Here is a 23,195-nt window from a genome sequence, read left to right on the forward strand (position 1 = left end):
GGCTCTTTGCAGTGGAGATGAGACAGACTACCGAGTTGAGCTGAGGCGGGCTGATGTAAGGGAGGGCCGAAGGGGAGATAAAGTACCTGTGGCGTGCCCCTTCAGACGTGCATCCATGTGGAATGGGATACACACTCAGGCACACACACACACACACACACACACACACACACACACCTTAGTTTACATCTTTGTCATTACCGGAGTGTTGTCAACGTCCTTAAGATGCAGGGTGCCTGTCTGCTGACCGGCAGTTGAACAGGTTAAGCCTATTATTTGCGTGAGAGGTGGTCACGACTCTGAAAAACAACTGTCTGGGGAGTCAGGGGCCATGTTGTGGGTATATTTGCCATACGGCAGGGACGGAATACAAAGCAGCCAGAGCCTAAAGGCTGGGGGCTTCGAGAGAGAGAGAGAGAGAGAGAGAGAGAGAGAGAGAGAGAGAAAGAGAGAGAGAGAGAGAGAGCAAGCGACTGGGGGGTCTGAAACAAACAAGCAAGACAGAGCAGTATCAAGCATTTGAAGTGTTCACATTTAGCCTCCCCCAGCGTTTTAATGAAGACCAGAGACGTCTACCTCGACGCTACAGCTGTAATTGCGATAGCCGGCGCTCTAATGTGCATGCTCATAATTAATTAAAACCTGATCACAGATTTCTCGACCAATTACCGTACACAGGGCGGAAAAAAACAACAAAGAGAGGTGTATGTGTTCTCTTCTTGCTACTCTCACGGTCAACGGGTGCGTTGGATTCACAGCGGCAGGGTGCCGACGGAGGGAGGGGGGTCATCTCAGAAGCATGCAGGGCAGGGGCCTGCATGCTTCTTATCCCAACACCACTGAAAACGGCCAGCCATGTTTGTTTTCTCTACAATTAAATGACCTGTTTTTATTTAGGCCTAATTCAAACTTCTAGAGGGGCTGATCGTGTCTGGAATGTCTGGAAGGGTTCAAAGGATCAATCGTCTAGCATAGACCTATAGATGTGTAATACATAAGCCTATCATATCCATAAACGGTCTGGATGTCCATCTTTTCCCCCAGCGATTAGCTTACACGATAAACCGTTGCAGATGTAGCAAAATGTACATGTTGTTTCGGGGCTACACCCCTGATGCAGGGCAACGCGTCTGGGAACTAAGGAGCGACAAGGGAACCCCCGCTGTGGAGGAAAACAAGCCGCAGAGAAGCAGGGGGTAGACACGCCTTCGCCTGGTGAACACCTGAACCTTAAACGCAAGGTGCTGGAGGAGCCCGCAACACACTGCATTACAACAGCTAACAACACTTTAAGCTCGGCGTATAGCGAAATGGGATAACAAATAAACGAACATATGTGAGAGGGTTTCGCAGACAGGCATTTTGTAAAGTGCAGTGAATTACTTTAGCGGTGTGCTTCCATTTCCCAGGCAATTGTCCCTGGAAATGGTTGCACTATAAAGCGATGGAGCCATTGAAGACATTTAATACATTCATCGTTGGAGACATCTCTGTAGCGTTGACGGAGCATCTGACAACCTGTCTGGAGATGTTTTGATCAGCTTGTGATTTGCCACATTTACGCGTTGCAATCGGTAGACGCCATAACTGAGTCACCAACAAACATCTGGCGAGGTTTCAAATTGTTTAAGCAGCCAGATCTGGGAGACGCTACAGATTGCTGAAGTGCTGCATAGCAAGCACACAAGCACACAAGCATCAACAGTTGTGGTGGTAGTGGTGTTGTGCGAAAACTGTCAAATGGCAGAGCGCAGAACATTACAGGGAACTGAGCTTTGGTACGTGTAAGAGACACTGTCTTCAAATCTGTGGAGATGTCACACTGTGTGTTTCACACATTCGTTTGAATTTCCTTCAGTGGTTAGGGAGATTGGACACACCCATCAAAAAAAAAAAAAGGGAACAAACTGAAGCGTCCATAAACCTGGATAAAAAGATAGATCTTCAACTAGCTTATACCTTCAGTCTCAGATAACAAAGTGAGCCCTTGATATGTATACTATTTGGCCACATATGTGGCACATTTGTGCTTTCTCTCAATCAGAGCAAACCACAAAAAGGCGACAAACATTGAATATAAGAAGGTTTCTGTATTCAGTTACACCTTCATTCAAAAAAACTAAACAAAGGTGTTGTATTTTTATCATTATTCATCCAAACTATTGCTCTTGTTGTTGTTGTAGCTCAGGCAGATATTCATCCCTGATGGATTTCTGGTCGCTTTTTCTCAACCCTCGGACTCAGTTACACAGAGGATTTATGCGCCGGAATATCTTCTGAAATCAAACGGTTCAATAACGACACACACCTGCAGCCCGAGATGAATATGTAAAACCCAGAAGAGGTTCAGAGATTAAATTTCGTCCAATCACCACTGGAATATCCTTTTTTCGAGTGGGCCTTTCAACCAGTCAGAATCCCCCGCTGTGACCTTCTGGAGGGTCATCATTGAGATAATAAAAAAAGCCTCAGTGGACCTTTAGTTTAAATTAGAAACGCCTGATCAAGGCTCTGGCAGGATTCACGTTGAAGTTGTTAGATGCAACATGGTAAGCCATCACCTACCCCAGCAGGAATAATCATCATGTCAGTATCTGGTTCATCTTAATAAGGAGAAGGGAAGGGGCGGAAGGCAGGAAGGTGTTATTGAAAATCCCATGCATTTCACACGTTTTGTCACGTTGGCCGAACAGACGGGCTAAATGGTTGTAGCTGGAATACCTCTGTCAGTCACTGTCTAATTCATCACAAAGGGTAGTCAGGGAGAGAGTGGGGGGCAAGGATAGCGTTATTAAAAATCCAAACATGTGAGTGCTTCGTTTTGTTTTCATTACTTTGATGTGCTTAGTTTTAATTAGCAGATCTAATCTGCTAATTAGCCCGGAGGTCATCTCTCCTCTTGGCAAAAAAAAAAAAACATCATTATTTTGAAAGAGGAGACGAATTTTTCGGCCATGTATTTAATTAGACCGTTAACCCTTGCAATGTGTCTGTTTGCCATTTGCTCCTGTCATTAAAGTGCCAAGCAAGGAATGCGGACATAGATTTTATTTTGCTAATGCCACACGCTTCTATTTGTCTTTGAAGAAATCTACCTGTGGTCTGATTTCTATCGACATGCCAAGGTCCCTGTCAAATCATAAAAAAAAGAGAAGGATTTCCTTTAGTGTCGTTGACTTTCTTTCGCAGTCCAAAACCAACACATTTTAATATCATAAAGCTGCCTTCTTTTATAGAGTTCAACAGATCCTCCAACCACTCCAATATCCCAGGAGCTGTCCTCACACTCTTTTCTCCTCTGACCAATACAATTTGTTAAGTAACTTTTACTGGAAGGGTTGAGAGACACACCACATAACACAAGGGCCTTGTTTACCCTCTCTGGCACGGCCGTAGCTGAACGTAGACATTTAAGGGGGAGGGGAGGACGGTAAATCGTAGCGACAGCTTCTGCTGACCAAAGCAAACTGCCCTCCTGGTCTTGTAGTTGTCATGGTTATTTGGATGATGACGGAATCGAGTTGATAAGGAGCATTTATATTTATTTTTACTGTATGAGTCAATGCATGTGAGCAGGGAGAAAAAAAACGCAATAACTTTTAGTTGATGCACCAAGGACTCTGGCAAAGACACAACATCAAATTATTACGCCTTTCGTTTGATAACCAAACTCAAGTGGCATTTAAAAACATGTCTGAGCCTTTGGGAAGATAGAAGCTTCTATTTGATAAATAAAAAGTAAAAGTGCTCTTACTGTCAAAATAGTGTAGAAGGCAGGTTATTTCCGAGTTATTTCTCTGATTTATCTATTTAATGCCGCACTCGATGCGTAGCAACTGACAACTTCTTCCCGACCCCCCTCTTTCTCTCCAGAGAACCCTCAAAACGTGCATCGCTTTTTGCTTTTTTATCTTCCCCTCAGACAAAATCGACTGCACTTTCACTACAAGCAGATCTGCGTGGCGGCTTGTGTGATTTCCACTTTGCTTTCCCCGTGTTTCTTCCCCTTTCCTTCCATCTGTGTGTCTTCATCCCCTCCTCTGCATTACGGGTCGAAGGTCAATCAACACCTTCTCATTCCTAATCCCAGGTGTTTGTGAGCGTCTGTCCCTCCACCTCTACCCTCTCTAGCCTACACTATGTGGCTGCATCGAAATACACTGATCTGTGACGGAATAATAGATTTGGGACGAAGCCCAGGCACACCCCTCTCACTCTCTCTCTCACTCTCTCTGTCTGTATCTCTTTCTCTCTCTGTCTGTCTGTCTCTCTCTGTCTCTCTGAATCTTTCTCTCTCTGTCTGTCTGTCTCTCTCTGTCTCTCTGTCTCTTTCTCTCTCTGTCTGTGTCTCTTTCTCTCTGTCTGTATCTCTCGGTCTCTCGGTCTCTCGGTCTCTCTCTCTCTCTCTCTCTCTCTCTCTCTCTCTCTCATGGAGGGGTGATGTGGGGGTGGCGCTGGGAGAGGTCAGGTAGAGGAGTAGCCTCAAGCCGGCCATATTGCCCGCTCACAGCAGCTTTGTGAACGGTATATTCAGGGGTCCACAAGCATGCCAGTTGTCAAATGTATACCAGGTACGAGAAGCAGACAAATGACCTCAAGGCAAAACCAGGTTTCCATACAAACTATAACAAAGTCTTTCAGTCATTAGCTGAAGCTGAACCCTTGTTATAAATCACACAACAATTGATCAGTCAGAAGCGATACACACCAATGAGACAAAAACACAAGCTTAACATTCTGCATGTGCGCAAGCCAAGGCCAATGGCGATGTTGGAGAATTCCCTTGCAAAGGGGTAGACTTGCGCCAGCCGTACTCAGAACAGGACATCAGCAATAGTCCAATATTTACGACCGGTCGGGGGAGAGGGCATGAGGGATTTACAGCGGGAGCCCCCCCCCCCCCGTGAACCGGGCTGAACTAATTACAACTGATGGATTTTGAATACGTTCTTGTCCAGATGATAACATGAGCGATGGGAGTCACCGGGACTACTCATAATTTATGAGTCCCGCAGACCCCACACACCAGGTCGGTAGGCACAGTATATGGTGAGGTATTGAATATGGTGTATGGTTATTACGTAACTACAAGGACAGCAATGTGTGATGCATGTTAAGAATTCATGTGTTGTTAAGAAACATCTTTAATGTTGCATACATTAATAATTCATGGATTACTATGTCAAACCATGGCATGGCAACCATGTCAAAAAAATAGGTATATATATATATATATAAATAAATATATATATATACTAATCTAGATTGACAGTTTTACTGAACGGCAATCATCACACCATTGTGTGGTCAAGGACAGATACTAAAATTTAAAAACACACTTCAGCTCATATGCATGCACCATCATATATCCTTCTTTCACTATGAGTTTGGGGCCAAATAACTTTGAAAAGCTTTCAAAGAGCTTGACTTAAGTACTCATTTGACCTCGATGTACAAAATCGACTTTGGGATACAGGGAAAAGATTTAAAAGTAGAAACGTCCAAAATGGATGAGTGCAAAACTCTAGCTCTGTCAACTTCAGATAGCTCTTGGTAAATGACCCATGCGAGGGGGGGAAATATTCCCCAAAAAGCTTGGTGAAATATATATCTGACCTAAGATAGCACCCCGCATGTCTGGACAAAGGCGAGAGAGTAGTGCAGTGTTGTGAGTGTTCGGCAGTGAAAGAAAGTAAATGTGCACAGTGTACTTGGACATGTGATTTCTTGCAACAACCACACAATAACCCACTATAACCTTCCTTGGCAAATTCAGCTGCAGTCTGTGACATACACCATTCATTTTTAATACGTATATCTTCTAAGTCCCACAACATGAAGCCGTTTCTATCTTCCAAGACATCCTTCATCTCTGAAACAACATTGCAACACAGTTATAAATAATTGCTCACTCTTCCTCCCCAAGCAAGCTTGTTACAGCGAAGTCTAACATCAAAATAATAGGCATAGGGTGTCATCTTAAGGATGAAATGGAAATGGCTTGAATTCGAAGTATGCATTGTCAAGAGGTGATACTGGCATTAATCAACAGTGTCTAAACTAGAATATTTAACTTCAAGGAGCACACAACACCATCCATCTTCCCGGCCGTGTGATTGATGAGTTCAACCGACCCCAGGTGCCTGAGCGCTGGACATTAACAGAAGAGAAATATTCTCACGAAACACAGGGATAAGAGTCACACTTTTGGAAATAAAAGCGTGCAGCAATTATGGTGAGGCCAAGCCTTCTCCCTGAGCTCTTATACGGGGCGGCGTATTCCATGTGGCCACAATGGCTGAAGCCCAGCGTCATTCATTAATGCCCGGATCCCTCATTACCATTCGCTCACACTTTTGAAAGTCTCATTACCTGCATAATGGAATAGTCCTTAGAACAGCCAGACCCTTCCCTGCTACGAATTAATCACCTCCGCGATGCACAGACAAAAAAGGGAATTCTCTCGTTAAATATTTAAAACAGAGCCGTATCAAACTCCTTGAGCTTCGTACTTTGGAGAAGTTATATCATTATTTTTCACATATATATATATATATATATATATATGCGCCTGATGAGAAGGTTCCTTGAGGAGCCATTTTGGACCCTATATGGTGTACCCCTTTACCTGCTCTTTAATGACATGAATCTGTATTCACTGTACGTCTCTTTGGGATTAAAGTCTCTGCTTAATAACACCATGGTTAGCGTACAACGAGCCCTTTGGTACCAGGGATCTACTCACAGTTGACTGTGACTCTGACGGTCTTGGTGTCGGGGAAGGCGATGTCGTTCAGCGCACTGCATTCGTAGTCGCCAGACTGGTCCCTGGTGATGCCGGTGATGTTCAGATATTCACTGCTGTCGTACTTCTTAGCTGTCATAGGAGGAATCACACACACACACACACACACCTTATTTAGAGGGAACACAGGAGCTGCATGTATATATATATATATATATATATATGACACCATATATTACCATATGCAAATGTTGTTTACACCGCGGCTTGGAACAGCAAAGGCAGAACCAAGGCCTTTTTTTATGCGTCTTTCATCCAGCAAGAACAATCCACGCTTGTAGCTGTTTTTCAGAACAGCATTAACTCCTCCGTCGAGCACTTAACTTCAAAAGCTACGGTGTGGAATTTGCCGTGCAGAGTGCCAGGATTGTATGGGTAGGAGTAGTAGAAGAGAATGAGATGATTGCACAAAGCGCTGCACTATTATTGATCCTTGAGTTGCTGCATTAAAGGCTTTGAGTACAGTGTCTGCATCTGAGGACACACATTGCACATTTTTGGATACATGTTTCATAGGTGGACTTAAAAATGTATACATATTATACGGCCACCGATTTAATAATCACGCCCTAATAGCCCCTTTACAGTTCGGCTCGAGTAATGGATTGGATGGCTCCTGGGTATTGACTGACACTTAAAAATTTACGGCTTGGAGTTAGTGTGGGTAAGAATAAAGTGGCATCCGTGTGTTTGGCTAATGGTTCAACTCTCAGGGAGCTGCTGCTCCAAGCACCACTGCGGATAGGGCCGGCCATTTGGACAGACCACAGTCAAGCCCTGTGCACATGTCTTCCAGATGGCTAATGTTGCTTACACTAACCATTATGAAGAGCACTATGGCGACGCCAGGTTGATTGACAGGACCGCACCCAGGCAATTTGCAAAGGGGGATGGAAAAGTGTGCAGCGATACGTCCACGCTGATGTGGACGACATCACTTCTATCTATAACTTTGATGATGTGCGGATAATAACAGTAAATCTCTAATGGCATGTCTACCTATTTATGGGAAGGGTTTTAATGCAGGTGGATGGTGAGGTATGTATAGATAGTCCTGGATGACGCCGGCTGAAGGCCTGCCCATCAAATTGCTTTATTAGCGTTTAATTGGCTTCCAGCATGGCACACGCCACCAATTAGCAATATGAGGCATTTCACATTTGCATTATCGACCAAAATAAATCAGCGCTCGGTTTGTTAAATGTTTATACATTAGCCGACACAATTCTGTCGCCTCAGCAGCCGAGCGAAATAGCGTTTATGTGGGCTTTTGCATGGTTCTTTCTATTAAATGGAAATCAAATAAATAAATGAAATCTAATCAGAATGCTGACAATGAAACCAATTTGACTGAGTGTGCTTGTCTAATAAATGCCAATGGAAACCCAGCAGGTAGCATCGAGGAGGGGGGGGGGGGGGGGGGAATGAGCGACAATCACCACCACACATACTCCCCCGATCGGAATTAATTTCCGACAGGATAGTGTGAAATGTCCTTATACAGTGCTTCACGGGGAGGGAAGGTTACAGTGGGGTTTTGGATTGAAGGGGGTTTGCAGTGGGAGGGGGACTAGTGCATAAAAATGCAGAGTCAAGCAAAATCCAGCCCAAAATCCTGATCAGAAGACCCCCATTCTCTCCTCCCCCCCTCCCCCTCCACACCCACAGAGTGGCTGGATGCTGACTCAGAGATATCTCATGTTATAAGTAGAGTCCTGGTTTCTACTCGGTCCATGCTTGTGCCATAGAGCGCTGTGGTTTCTGTTAAGCCCTGTCTTCCCCTTGCGCCATGAGCACAACTTGAATCCCTGCTGCTTTAATATGCAAAAAAAGTGAAATCCATTTGTTGGTCTAACTACCATGTCAACAACGTGGATAAATCCCGGGGGGCTCAGGGCAGCCTCGATAATGACTTTTTCCCCTTCTCTGGTCACACTGCTGCGGTGGATTGGATAGAGCTCCCCGACGCCGTGGGGATAAGGCGACGGTGGCTAAGCAAACAAACGGCCCCAAAATACAGGAAATGGGAGACACAAGGGCGATCAATAACAGAGCACTGAATGGCTGAATGTTCACCATGGGAAAGGCGGAAATAACGTTCGGAAGATAGGTCGAGTGGGGGAGGGGGAGGGGCTGAGGGCAAAAAAATGGTGGGCCTCCCAATTGCACACAAACGTCAGTCGGCACCGCAAGTGGAAAAAACAAAACTACATTAAATTATCTTCGTTCCACCGACTGTCCAAGAGTCTCGCCACCCGAGCCTTTATGGATTGTTGCACGGGGGGCCATTAGCGGGTTTTGCACCGTGTCTCTGGGGGTCTTTTTATAGAGCGGCACCATTGTATACGGTGCTCCCCACTCACACCACTTTAAAACAAGAGGCGGGGAGGTTATGGATTATGAAAGAGCTGAAATATGGTTCGACTGCCTCCCCCCCCCCAGCTTGACACGCTGGATGGCTGCGTAGCACAGCTTGACCTATGCAGTTCCCCCCGGCAATCCCTCCCCGCTCCCCCAATGCCTCAGATACCTAATGGAGACTTATGGTCCCCACAGTAGATGGGGAACCCACCGAGGGCCTCGTAAAGCCTTTCTATAGGGACGATGGAATAATAAAAATAATATTCATAATAATAATAATGATAATAAAAACCGTTGGCCATGGATGGGGGGCGGGGGGGGAACAAGTTGTAAAATGCGTTTAGTACCATTCGGCTTGGGCACTTTATATGGTTTCTAAAATAAAGGTTGAGGGAACTTGATTGAAGGCATGCATATATAGAGAGGAGCGGAAAGGCACGTTTATCTTAGTTCTGTCCTGGTGAGACGTTTGGATGCGTCAGCAGAGTGTCGACGGTTTGCTGACAGGTTAATTAGGGGCTGATTATGGTTAAGGTTATGGACAGAAAATAGATTTTATGATGTAGGTGTGGGCGAGGTTCATCATGTGTGAAGTAAGTGATTAAAAGTGAGGACTTGAGATGTGTAATATATCATAGTTACGATGATGTCAACGTGGTATTTTGATAAAAGAAATAAGTTTTTTGTTTTGATCCTTTTTGACAATCCTTGACAATGAAGAGGGAAAGTTAGGGTAGGGGAGGATGTGAGTCTACCCTTCAGTAAGGTGCTGGGTGGGCAATAGGTCCCCTAACTGATCATTAATGCATCTTACAAATGTACACAGGATAAAGGTCTGCTAAATAGCTAAATCCTAATGGTTAATACATGTCATTATATCACATATGATAAATATTTCAATGGTTAAATGAAAGAGCATAAGGCGTCAATTTGTTCTCTAGACCGTCTCTGCGGTTTGTTTTTAATCCTCATCGTTAAAAATCATAGTTTGTTAAATTGTAAATAAGTAATCTTGCCCCCTGATGGCCCTTTGATGTTGCAAAAGGACATTTTCCAAGCAAAATCTCAACGCAATTTCACAGCGGTTCAGTCTAAACACCATCAACTCAGTGAGATCCGAGCCATTTCATCCGTGTGAATATCCTCACACAATGCCTGAAAGTAGTCATGGGGGAAGAAAAGGCTTTTCATGATGGGTAGCCGAGAGATTCCTGCTGCATCTTTCCAGGTCATCCGGTATAGCATGTTTTATTTTCTTAGAGATGATCAGTTTGTACAATGCCCCATGATAACATTGCAGAGTGGCTGCAAATTGGGCGCTGGGAAAGTGAAAACCCCTCCGAGCTTAAGATTTGGGGACCGTGAAGGATGCACACAACAAAGTAATAAATAAAACTTGTTTGTCGTGGTCCTGGAACAGATTTCAGCAGCAACGGGCCTTGTGACGTGATGGGATGAATTGCTGAAAGGAGTCCATCGCAGTGTAGATGGAGTGTGCCATGAAGGGATTATTTGGACAGCAATGCTGTTAAGATTCATGGTGCCATTAAATGTTCCTCACCGGCCTTCATGCACCCAAATGTGTGCTACTGCTACTAGAACCTGGCCTTCGTTATCTGACTAGCCTCTCCTAGCTGGTGTTGTTATATATACTTGGACTTCTATGTTGGCAAACTCTTCAACATTGGCCCAGGAACAAATAGTCGAGTGGTTAAGTTGTTGGTTCTGCCTCGACCCTCAATGTCAACAGTCTAGCTAATGGCGTCCTTGATTTGCTCATTAACCACATCCGAATTCTCTGCAATGTCACTTTGGAGTGTGTTGGCGGTGTAACATTTCCACAACAATCTTTTTGAAATGAAGAATGCATGTTGACTGAAGAGGGAGAGCGCAAACTGTCGAGATTTATTTTAAGAACGACACAGCAAAAAACTTTTGATGTCAGGACTCTCCTCCTCCTCCTCCTCCTCCTCCTCCTCCTCCGACTATAGGAACCCAGCTGACTCATTAAGGGATCACACAACCCACAAGCACAGAGACACGTATCAAACTAACACGACAACAAGCCTCTGTTGGATTTGTGTTCTGGCTACTTTTGAAAGAATGATTTTCCTAAGGAGGACACAAGTCATGTGTTAACACACCCCTGGTCTTGATTCCTGGCCAACTTGGCTTGATTAAGTAATTGGAACCGGACATGCCATTCATTATTTGCATTTCTTAAATTTAGTCAGACTCTCTGAAACACTGTATTGACTCAGAATGTACAATAGCATGTCCACCGCTCAATTCAGACGGCACAATTATTCAGTCCCAATTTTCCATTTTTCACACGCTCTCTAATGGCAACCACAGGTGGCAAGCAAGAATCCAATTAAACGGACTGGAGCTGAATGTACCAATTTGCATAGGCCCTATAGAATGTTGATGATTCAGCAAGAAATAACGGCTAATGATGTTTAGAGGTAGTCCAAAAAATTGTCAAGCCTGATGAAGCCAAGCCTCTGGAAATGAATAAGCGTGTCAAAAGACGCTCAGATTTCCCACCGCGTTTCATTATACACACGCTTCTTATCCGGGCGCTCGTAACCACACACACTTTTCTCAGACTGAATCTCCAACGGGGGTATGTGCAAAAGCCTCGGTGCATTAAATATTCACCCGATCAACTGTGTATAAATGGATGGCCTGTAACTGTAGCTGACTAATAATAAGTTATTAATAAGGATTCACTTCCTGGAGAATGATGGATTGTTTTTTGTCTGTACGGGATCTTGTTGCATCATCTTGCCCTGCGTTGCACAAAGGTTTCCTTATTGATTTTAGTTGTGATGGGGGGTTCTTCGAAGGTCAGGCGAACCATTAAACAGGAAGGAGGAGCTGCACGCCACAGATTATACGGCTAGACATTAACCAAACGACTAACCAGCACACACTAGAATCCAAACAGCCATATCATAATGCACGCTGAACAATGGAGCATGGAATAATACGAATACCTCTATGGAAACAAGAAATAATAGAAAGAAAAAAAAAGGACTTATTAACGGGACAAAGGCGAATTAAAAACGATGGACTGTGGAGCCAACGTAGATTATGTGAGCGCTCTATGAGGTGTTGAGGAGATTGACAGTAGCATCCCCCGGACCTCAGGGAGAAGCCACCGTGGGCAAATTAAGGAAATCACAGCGAGGTTGATTTAGCATTCGCTGCCAACGCTGTCAACGCGTTTGAGAAACAGTAAGCAATATCCCACATTGTGTAGGAGAGCAATGAGTAGACTTCCTTCTGGGCTGTGGCGTGCAGATAGGCCCGGGCGATGCTAACAATCCATTATGGTATAAATAGCCGCATTTTCTACATCCATTTATCCTCTTAACTCGCAGGGAGCAATAAATGGAGAGCAAGTCCATTTTTCCCCCGTGCCATTGTTAGGCCATCTCATCCAGAGCCAGAGTTCAAGGAATTGGCCATGGGCCGAATCGCCCAGTCTGAAGAGAACCCACGACCCAGATTATTTGTGAACCCTGACATTATACCCCTGCACACATCACTGGCTGCCAATCCAAGCCAGGGGCCGGTACTGGTCCAAAGGGTCTGGTGGTTGTCTGCATGGGATGCCACCTATCTGACCCGGGGAGATACCCTGGCCGTCTCTCTATCTCGACATATTTAGTAATCACCAACCGGGAATACAACACCTGTTTCAGGTGGAGATAAGGCCAGCAGATATTGGCGGTACTGCAGTCATGGTCGTTGTTGTGCAGTGTGTGTGTGTGTGTGTGTGTGTGTGTGTGTGCCTACGTGTATGTGTGAGCGTGTGTGTGTGATAACATCAGGAGCAGAGTTATTAATGGAGCGATGCCCCCCTCGGCCCTCCCCACCTATCATACCTTGTATACTAGCCAGAGCTTTACGCCATCACAGGAGATGCTTCAATATAATCTCTTATTGAGTCGATTGCATCACTTTCATATGTATGAAAAATATCAAAATATAGCTGAGGTACATGAAAAGAAGGTGCAGCGAGTGAGCAATCATTTGACACCGTTCATATAAACCACGAATCACGTTTACGAGGCCTCCAATCAGGGAAAGCATAAGCGCAATGAGTACCTCTTCCATGGTCGGTACTTGAAGTGCTAGACACGGACGCCCCCAATGTTAATCCCTGACAAGTGAGATCTGCGCCCGGCTCGTTGGCCCTCCACCTCCGATCATGTTCAAATGCGCTCCATTGTCGGCGGTGGAAAGTAGCTAAATATATTGAAGCCACAACCCCCTCATCGCTGCCCATACAGAGGACGGCATGGAACGGTCTTTAAAGCGAGCCTCGGTGTTCACAGGCAGTTTATGCAGAGGAGTCTGCCAGGTGTGATAGGATCTGTTTCCTGAGGGGGTGTTTTTGGCGGCAGAGATTTCTCATGCACTTTAATGGAAAGCTAAATCAAAACATATATGTTGTCAACATCCGCCCTTTTCCTGAGGAACAGGGCAGGAGAAACGCGGGCTCCGGACTGTGGGCCCCGGTATCGTAAGAGACAATCAAATATGTATTCTCGTATTCTAGTCAGGCCCTTTTTTAAAGGTCACACTTCCATCCCGTGGATCCAAATCTCAATGGAAAAAGCTTATCAAAGCAATTTTGCAGAGCCAGTCAGCCAGCCATCTCATCAGCCAAGCAGACAGTCTGTGGAAAGGCTGTGTGTTAAAGGCTATTTCACACCCTGCCCACTAACCAATGGGTGAGTGGGTCGGAGGGGCGAGGCACAGTGTTCCCGGGCGGACGCAGAGGCACCGCTAGGCTGAAACCCCTCAATGGGGGCCCCTTGTTGTACAGTGAGTTTTATCAGCGGAATTAAACGTTAAAGAGGAAGTGGAACGATAAGGAGGAGGCCTTAGGGGGTCCAGATATCCACTTCCTCTCCAAACCTTTCCATTTTGGATGAGAGTGCGCACGAATATTTGACACGGTATTCGGCTGAACTGTAACGTGATTTTAAGCTATTCGGATAAAAGCGCACACGTATATTTGCCACACTATTCGGCTTAACTATAACGTGATTTTAACTCATTAGAATAAAAGCACACACGTTTAATTGAGGCACTATTCTGCTAAACTTTAAGGCAATTTTTACTTATTCCGATAAAAGCGCACACGTTTAATTTACACACTATTCTGCTAAACAATAACGGAATTTTCATTTTGTATTTCCCAGAAAATGTCTTTCATGTATTCTATTAAATCTTGTGTTCATGTATTTTATTGATTATTTTAAATCCAGTTGTGAAATGTCTTTTATGCATTTTTTTTAATCCTGTTTAATGTTTGACATGTGTATGACATGTGCTATATTAATAAAGTGGAATTGACTTGACAATTCAAGCTAAAATGGGTCAGTGTGCTCTGAAGTGTTAAATTCACAGCACATACCCTGTCAATTTTTTCTGATTCATTTTTATTTTTAATTACCAGTAAATACGGTGCAGCAGATAAGAGAAATTCTACATTTCTCTATGCTTAAATGGCACGGAAATTGGACCAGACTGGACCAAACCACTAGACTAGACTACTGTTTTGCATGTATTTACCTGTATTTCAATTATGGCACCCATTGCATTCCTGACCATCCCTGGAAGAAGGGCTCCCCTACTATGCGTTTCTTCTCAAGATTTCTTCCTTGCTGATTTAAGGGAGTTTTTTCTTGCCCTTGTCGGGGCTTGGGTAAAGGGGGGTGTCATAAATATCTGGCCTGTAAAGCCCTTTTAGACTGTAATTGTGATTAAGGGCTATAGAAATAAAATTGAATTTAATTGACTATATTGAAACACTACAATAACTATAACCCTAGATAATGTAAATACACTATGACCACTGCTATTGCAACACTACAATAACTATAATCCTAGACAATGTATTTCAACTATGACCAATGCATCACACAACTGATACTGTTTTAATCTCCATTTGGACCAGGAAGTGGACCAGGAAGTGGACCAGGAAGTGGACCAGGAAGTGGAACAGGAAGTGGACTAGGAAGTGGAACAGGAAGTGGACCAGGAAGTGGACCAGGAAGTGTTTCAGATGATGGCCGCTAGTGGCTATCTTTTTCTGGCTGGTAGTTGCTGTAATATTTCCCCCCCACGTTTAACCATCACCGCTGGACAAAATATTATGCTGCTGTTGTTTGTATCAACTGTGTTTTCCTCAATGATTAATATTGAACACAGACTTTGGCACTGTTTCCTCTCAGCGGAGACACAATACTGCTGTGTCCGTCCTAATGAAGAAAACACATTGTCGTTGAATGCAGACAATATCAAGCCAAATTAGTCTCTCAATGAGCGCTTTATGACGGCCAAACTTTCAGTGGCTGCAAAATGTTTGTTACAGTTGCCAGCTCAGTATCTGGCATAGAGAGGGGGAAAATAATGAAAAAATAAAAATATTTGGGGAAGGAATCGAAACTTTTGTTGACAGTTGTCAGGGCAATTTATCTTCCTGTCAAACTTCACTGACTGCTGATGCACAACCAAATAACCCCCCAGTCCCCCCCCCCCCCAAACAAACGCAACACTCTAACCCACCGAATGGCTGAATGCTGTGGGGTGCAGAGAAGGAAATAGAAGCTGACATGTAAGCATGTTTACTGTTCAAGAGCTATTTCACCTGGCTGGCCCCATGTCAATAAGCCAATAACGATCCAAGTGCACTTTGAGCAAAATGTCTTATTGCGCCAGATTCTATTGAGTCCTGTGTGGCATTGTGGTGACATATATATGCATATATATATATATATATATAAAATAACTTTAGAGGGGTGGCTTGTGAAGTGCTGCAGGCATTTGATAAATGACTCTTAACTTTGGAGTTCCGACTGCTGCACTCTATATTCCTGTCGCCTCATGCAGCTCCCAGAGTTGCTTTATTTGCATGTATGTGTCAAAGTTTCACATGCTATGTTGTTAGCCTATTACCACCTTTTCAGCTGTACTGTGTCCTTTGGACCAATCCCCTGTACTGCGTTAACGGACTTGCAGATGCCGTGCCAAATGGCTTTTCCATTTGATGTGCTGGGAGACAGTCCCTGTGATTACATTTAATCCTGGGCCCCATTCTTTCCCTTTGACCGGCTCTACCATTTTTCTCCCTTGGCGCACTTCAAAGTGCGGACACTTCAAAGAAGAATGAGTGACTGGGCCACGCTCGGACGCCAAGGAAGCCTCCTTTTGATCATCCTCTGAAACGTCTCCCAACGCAATCAAGGGCGACTGTGCCCGTGAAGATGATATGACAACCATGAGATCCACGCAGTCATCCTCAGCTCCATCAGATAGCCGCGGCATGCTCTAATCTATTAATATGAAAATGAAGGAGGACTGAATAAGTCGATGGCGGTGGCTAGTGGTGGTACCAGTGGGGATGGTAGGGGGAGAGAGGGCAGGGGGAAACGTCACCATCACCATCAATACTTTCCAGTACAAAAAATGATCTAGCAATCCATTTTTTGGGGGAGGAAGTTTACGCTGCATTTCGTCAATCTGCGTTGAAAATGTGACATATTTTACAAGCCACCATATCATTGACTTATCGACCTCCGTCATCCCAATTGTCTCTCCTTTTTGAGAACGATGCATCCATCCACCCATCCATCCATAGTCCATCTGCCCATTCTGGTAGGATCCCTCCCATCCATCCATTAATCCTTCCCTCCATCCCATCCATCAATTCCCCCATCCATGCATACATCTGTCCCGCCAGCCAACGCCCATCCATCCATCCATCCATCCATCCATCCATCATCTGTCCCCTTCTGCCATTCACCCCCCCCCTCCCCGCGGTGCATCCATCCACCGGGCCCTCGGCACACAGCGTTACCAGGGAGGAGGTGACCTCACCTGATGGGGTTATGTGTCTCCAGGAAATGGAGGGCTCGGGTTTCCCACTGGCGGTGCAGATGAGCGACACGTTGCTGCCCTCGTTCACGGTTATATCAGCCGAGATGTCGTATATCTTGGGAGGAACTGTGGAGAGAGGGGATGGGAAGAAGAAAGAGAAATACACAAAAATAAGATTAACATTTCAAAATATTTGACCCCAGGGGTTTTCACAATGTCATCTCTTTGCAGTGTCATAATACCACTAACTCTTTTATGTTTTGTCCCCGCAGGGAGGAAAAAAAAGGACATTTGAGGTGAAGATCGTTGCGGTATAAGACAAATCTGTGTTCTGTGTGTGTCCTGGCTGAAGAACGGTTCAGTAACCCCCTGCTGTCCATGGACATGTTTTATTTGGCAGGCCTGAATATTTAATCAATCTAAATGAACCCTGAGGAGGATAGTGTATTGTGAGGAGAGGGAAGAGAAAGTCCCTACTATTAAAGGATAGTTCATCAACAGTCCCTTCTGGACATCGCTGAAAATAATTCATTGAGTTTCTGGGAACTTAAATGTTCTTGGCGCTTTGATGTTTAACCCCCTCGAATATATACTTAGTGAAACACGCAGAAATACATCAAAACACATTAAAGCAAAGCACAAAACACATCATTGCTGATGGACTGGTTGCGATCAACATATCACACAAACACACAGACGCACACACACGTCCACGCACACACACACACACACACACACACACACACACACACACACACACACACACACACACACACACACACACACACACACACAGTTTTAAAAGGTACTATTATAATCTGCAAGATTGATATTTCCGGGAACCTTTCTTTAGTGGTTGCTGCCACTTAATATTTCCTGAGCTTCCTCCAATTTCAACCAAACTATACTAATCCCCTGATCCCTTCTCTTGCTGTCTTCTCAAGGCTATCAGCAAAAGAAAAAAGAAAGCGGTTGAATCAACTGAGTTGAATAGAGAAATATGGACTCCTTTGGTATCTGAATTCTCCATGTAATTTACCCGGGTCTTATCTGCAGCTTTCTCTTAAGAAACCAAATATAAAGATCACCCGTAACTCATTTTTTACTCATCGCTCGATTGATTCTGTTCCTCTTTTCCTCCGTCATCAAATTAATTTTAATTGGTCGTCAAAAAGAAGAAAAGAAAACAAAAATATTTTTAGAAAAAAGCCCAGGACGATCATCCAGGGTGAAATCAAACCGAAGGCTGTGCGCCATTAAATATGAAACTGACCAGATCGTAACTCTTCGGCCCAGAAACATCATTTATTGTGCTCAGAGAAGGACGTATATCCCTCATGTGGTCCGTCCTGTCTTGCTAGGTGGTCCTGTGATCAATAGCAGGACCAGGTTCTAAATGATGAAAAAGATTGGGACCTCTGGGTCTAAACGGAGCAAAGGGCCTGGGGCGCTGTTGAATCTGCTTTATTGCTTGTCAGACCGCTGTGTTTACTTGCAGCAGGACTCCACTGTTGACACACCGCCGTGGTGTCTGATAGCACAAAATGGAAAATTTCGGGGTTGTCTGCTGATGCTATCTCTCCCGGCAGGCAACCGAGAGGCGTTTTCAAAAGACTTTACTGAAGATCTTTCAGAAATGTTTTCTCGGCCGAGCTCCAGGAAGTCCCTTCCTGTTTCTATTCAGGAGCGCTCGCTTGAGTGTATAAAACACTGACTGCCGCTGGAAAGAGAAGCAGAGGTCTCGCCGGGGATTCAAACGCAGAAAGGATGGGCTGAACTCGCTGACGTCTCCATATTAAGACACGTCAGGCAGCCCGACGGGAGGGGACAAACTGTCAGAAGCTGATTGCACTGTGGTATGTATACCATAAATATGGAAACCAAGTAGAGGCATCCTTTTCTTTGGTCCAAGCCTTGTACGCTAATGTTTCAGAAATGTGTGCCAGAATCCGGACGTGAATTTAGACGCTGTTAGTGTACTGAACAAAGTGTGTGACACACACACACGCACGCACGCACGCACAAACGCGCGCGTTTGGTTGTGCCTGCCAAGATTGCAGAAGATTAATTGAATGCAAATTCAACTCAGGCTTGCACCTACAAAGGTTGTTGTATTTATGGATAACAGGCATGGAGAAGCATGGCTTTGGTTATTCTGATTGCCTTACGCACAGACTGTATTGACTTTAATCAACCCAAGAAGGGGAAAACCTCCCTATACATCTGATTATACAATCTGATTTTCTGTGTGTGCACGATCTGCGATGTCACAAGTCAATCTATCCGACCACAGCTCAATCTGAAATGTATGTAAATTAGGGGGGTGGGGGGTGAAGAGTCTGAGAGGATGGAAGCCAGTTGAACCGTCAGTAGATCTGGGTATTATATTGTTGCTAGGCAACGGTTTGTGAGGCACAGCAAACGTTTCTGAGGTTAGAGGAGACCGTAGTTGAGACCACACTTTAGAAAACATAGTTACTGAGGCGAGATGAGACAAGCTAGGTTAGGTTTGATGGCCACGTTATATGAGGTCTGATGGCAACAAGCAATTGAAATCCATTTGGAACTCCATCACTGCGGGATATGAAAGTCAAGTTGTTAAGTGGCTCGTGATAAGCTGTGGAGTTATCAAGTAGTCAGCCAAGAGCGCGATTTTACCAATTGTTAAAGAACAAACTATCTGTCTTTTTGAGTTTCAAGCGTTTTCTGTCCTCGCTGTTTTATTCATTAATCTATTTATCGTTGTTACTATATATCTATAGGAGGATGTACGGCTGAGCTTGTACACACAGCCAACTTCCACTCCATTTACTGCGACTCATAAATAATTTAGCCCATGCTACTGTTCAAAGCGACTCAGATACATGTTATCAGAGAGCATGGCTAGAGTTGGGTAACTACTCCTATAGTCTACTCCAAAAAAGGTTTCAACCCAGAGCCCTTTATAGCGGTGAGTCAAACCCCCTAACCACTAGACTACCCCATATCTCCTCACATGATATAGCTGCCCTCCTGGAGACGCTAACAGAGGCCTTTAACACCTCCACTCCGAGACAGTGAGTCAGCAGCAGTTGGGTTGCAGTGCTGTGGCTCCCTCTTCGATTACATAACATTAGCACCTCTTTCTCGCCCTTCTCCCCTCCTCCTGCTCCCCTCCCCCCCCCCCGGTGGTTGCGCCTTCCCCTTCCTCCCCCATCGCTCCCTCTCCGACATGCTAATGATATGATTGTCATGTTTGCCCAGCCATCTTATTTTCCCCTCCATCGCCCAGAGGGATGGGGTGGTGGTGGTGGAATGGGGGACAGGTATGGAGGGGGGTGCTTCTGAAAAGGAAGTGCCACAGCTAAACTGTAGGCCCCCCCCCCACACACACACACACACGCCCTGCCCTCCCACACACACACAACCACCCCCCCCCCAGGTGGAGAAGAAACCTACGGGGGAGGGGAAGAAGGCTACGAATGACGTCACCTTGAATATGCTAATTGCTTAAAGCCTTTTAAACACAACAGGCGTTGTCGTTTTTTTTCTTTCGCTTCATCCGCCGGAAGTTGGAAAGCGTGGCGGACGCGCCTTCGACCTTTTAGTAAATTCAGACGGTCGTCTGCATTCTCCTGTGACCGCTGTGTAAGCAGCAGGGGGGCGCCGCCAAATCGCAGGACCCACATTACCGGCAACGCCCACCGCCAGCGCGCTTTCCAATTACAGCCCAGAGCGACCCAGCGGACCTCCCGCGGTGATGGAGAGCATAGGGGAGGGCGAGGCAGCTCAGGTAGAGAGAGAGGGAGAGAGAGAGAGAGAGAGAGAGAGAGAGAGAGAGAGAGAGAGCGAGAGAGAGAGAAAGAGAGAGAGAGCGGTAGGTACAGAGGACAAAAGAGAGAGTGGCATAGAAATATAGAAAAACGAGGGTGAAGGAGAGAGAATATAGAGAGAAAGCTATAGGTGGCAAGACTGAGGGATAAATGAGTATACAGGGAGAGAAAGAGAGAGAAACCTTGATGCTACTAAGATAAAGACCTTTTAAAAGCCAGAAGACTGGTCTTAGGAAATTCTGCTCCATGTTGTCTTTTGGAATTGGATTATAGAGCGGATTGAAGTTTTATATTCCATTTTATATGAAACTGAAAATTGTTTTTCAAAGATATTCAGCTAACTCCTTGCAAATCCCTAAATCATCGTACTCTTAATCCTCCCTAAATTTCAGTTTGTTCCAAAAAATCATTAACACAGGTACAATCAGTGGAATCCTAAAGAAAATAGCTCAACAAGTTAATATACACCTTTGAAATGAGCCCGTTACCACATAAGCTACTCTCAAGGTTTTGCAATTCCCCAAACTTGCTGCAGGCTACGAAAAAGGGAAGTGACTTCCAATCCGTTAATGAGGTGTCAGACACGGGGTCTAAACATAAACACAGATTAAATTACTCAGAGGGATTACCTCTGCTCACGCTGTCACCCGCCAGGAAGCACTTCATGCATAATACTTTACTTTGGGAGACAAAGTTTGTCCGTATTGTGTTAAAACACTATGGACTCACTATGGATGATGGGACATGGTTATTACACAATGTGGGTGGCGTTTCAATTCCACAATAACAAGACAAACTTCGCTCGAGAGTGTTGTGATTGCTGGAAGATGTTTTTTTCTTTTGCATACGAGAATGTTTTCTGTGCGGGCCGGATAGGTTCTTGAGGAGACCAGGTAGAAGTTTCTGAATATGCGCACAGGCTATAGAAAATAAGTGTAAAAAGAAATTGCTTGCATGAAAATATAAAAAAGTTGCATAAAAAGTATTTTTTGGCACTTAAGGTGTGCCCTTACACAGTTCTGACACCTTAAAGCAAATATCACCAGGGCGGTAGACTAGCATAACTCATAAACTAGCTGGTGGTTCATTTGATTCATCATCGCCCTTCCCCCTACTGCTTTAGCTCATAAAACCATTTCACTGATCAATGGTAATCATTTTTAAAGAAGACCTCAAGGTTAAAAAATGAATAAATACTGTACACAAACTCACAGAGACACACAAATAATAAAACCAATAAAAACGCTTGAGAAACTGGGCTGCTTTTGCCGTCTTTATTTTCTCCATTTTTTTTCTATTCTCGGTTTTATCTACGCCCGGCAGCAGCAGAAGGAGAGGAAGAGGAAGAAGCAGAAGCATAAGGAGAGGGAGAAGGAGAAGAAGAAGAGGGTGAGGAAGAGGAAAAAGGTTGTTGAGACCAACTCATGAAGCCTTCTTAATCATAAATGCTTGCGGCTGTAGTCTGCATCTCTTTGTGTCTTTGGAGAACCCCTTAAGGCCAGGTTGGAGAGTGGAGAGAAACCACAGTGTGTGTGGAGTAATGTGCACATGGCGAGGATATACAAAACAAAATAAAATATGCATTCCGCTGCATATTAGCCAATGAGCATTGTAGCATAATAGTGTCATTAAGGGGGGGGATGATGAATTCAGCAATTTACTCGTATTAACATACCACAGGAAAATAAGACAGAGGCGGAGGGCTTATTATGTTCTTTGTACAGAAAACAAAATAAAATAAAAACAAAACCGCGCGAGCTGCAATAGCAGGGATTCCGAGGTATGGCAGAAGCAACGTGTCGTTTCTAGTATTCGTTTCTACTGCCTTCGTGGTCTTCCTTTGTAACACTGTGGTATGCATCTCTGTTTGTTTAGGTGTGACCTAGTTGTTTCTCTCACTGCTGGGCCTGGATGTGGCGTTGCCCCCTCAGGGGAGAAACAGGGGCTGCACCTGGCATAGGGCTCCAGCACACACTGGATCTATGGACCAGGTTGGCGGCACCATCACCCCTGCAGGGGATATTATCATCGCCTCTGTTTTAATTTGATGGCCCTGCGTTGACTGGGTTTATAGCCCGCTTTTCTTTTTGCTTTTCATACCATATTGCGTGGTTGTTGGGGTGTAATGGGTTTGAAATGAAAAAAGTTGAATCATACTGTGGTCTTTATGGGGGATTTCCTAGACTGTATAATGATGTTAAAGAGAGAGTTGTCAACACCTGTCTCTGAAAATCTGCACCTGTCTCTGTGTTGGTTGCACACTAGTTCTGTTTGGGGTCAACTGCTTTGGAATGATTCATTGGTTTTAAGATAGTGGG

The 23,195-nt window shown here is 44.7% G+C and overlaps 1 protein-coding gene across 1 annotated transcript in view; it reads right to left on the reverse strand.

Annotated features, from left to right (window-relative positions):
• The window catches only part of negr1 (neuronal growth regulator 1), a gene marked incomplete at its 5' end in the record, with an annotated part of 125,631 nt that overhangs the window by 47,962 nt on the left and 54,474 nt on the right, over positions 1-23,195 (reverse strand). The window contains 2 exons of the mRNA XM_079739350.1: positions 6,746-6,877; positions 17,066-17,191. Of these exons, the coding sequence (XP_079595476.1) occupies positions 6,746-6,877; positions 17,066-17,191 (258 nt within the window). The remainder of the gene's footprint in view (positions 1-6,745; positions 6,878-17,065; positions 17,192-23,195) is intronic.

Source organism: Pollachius pollachius, assembly GCF_949987615.1.
Source record: "Pollachius pollachius genome assembly, chromosome: 7".
NCBI classification, from domain to species: domain Eukaryota; kingdom Metazoa; phylum Chordata; class Actinopteri; order Gadiformes; family Gadidae; genus Pollachius; species Pollachius pollachius.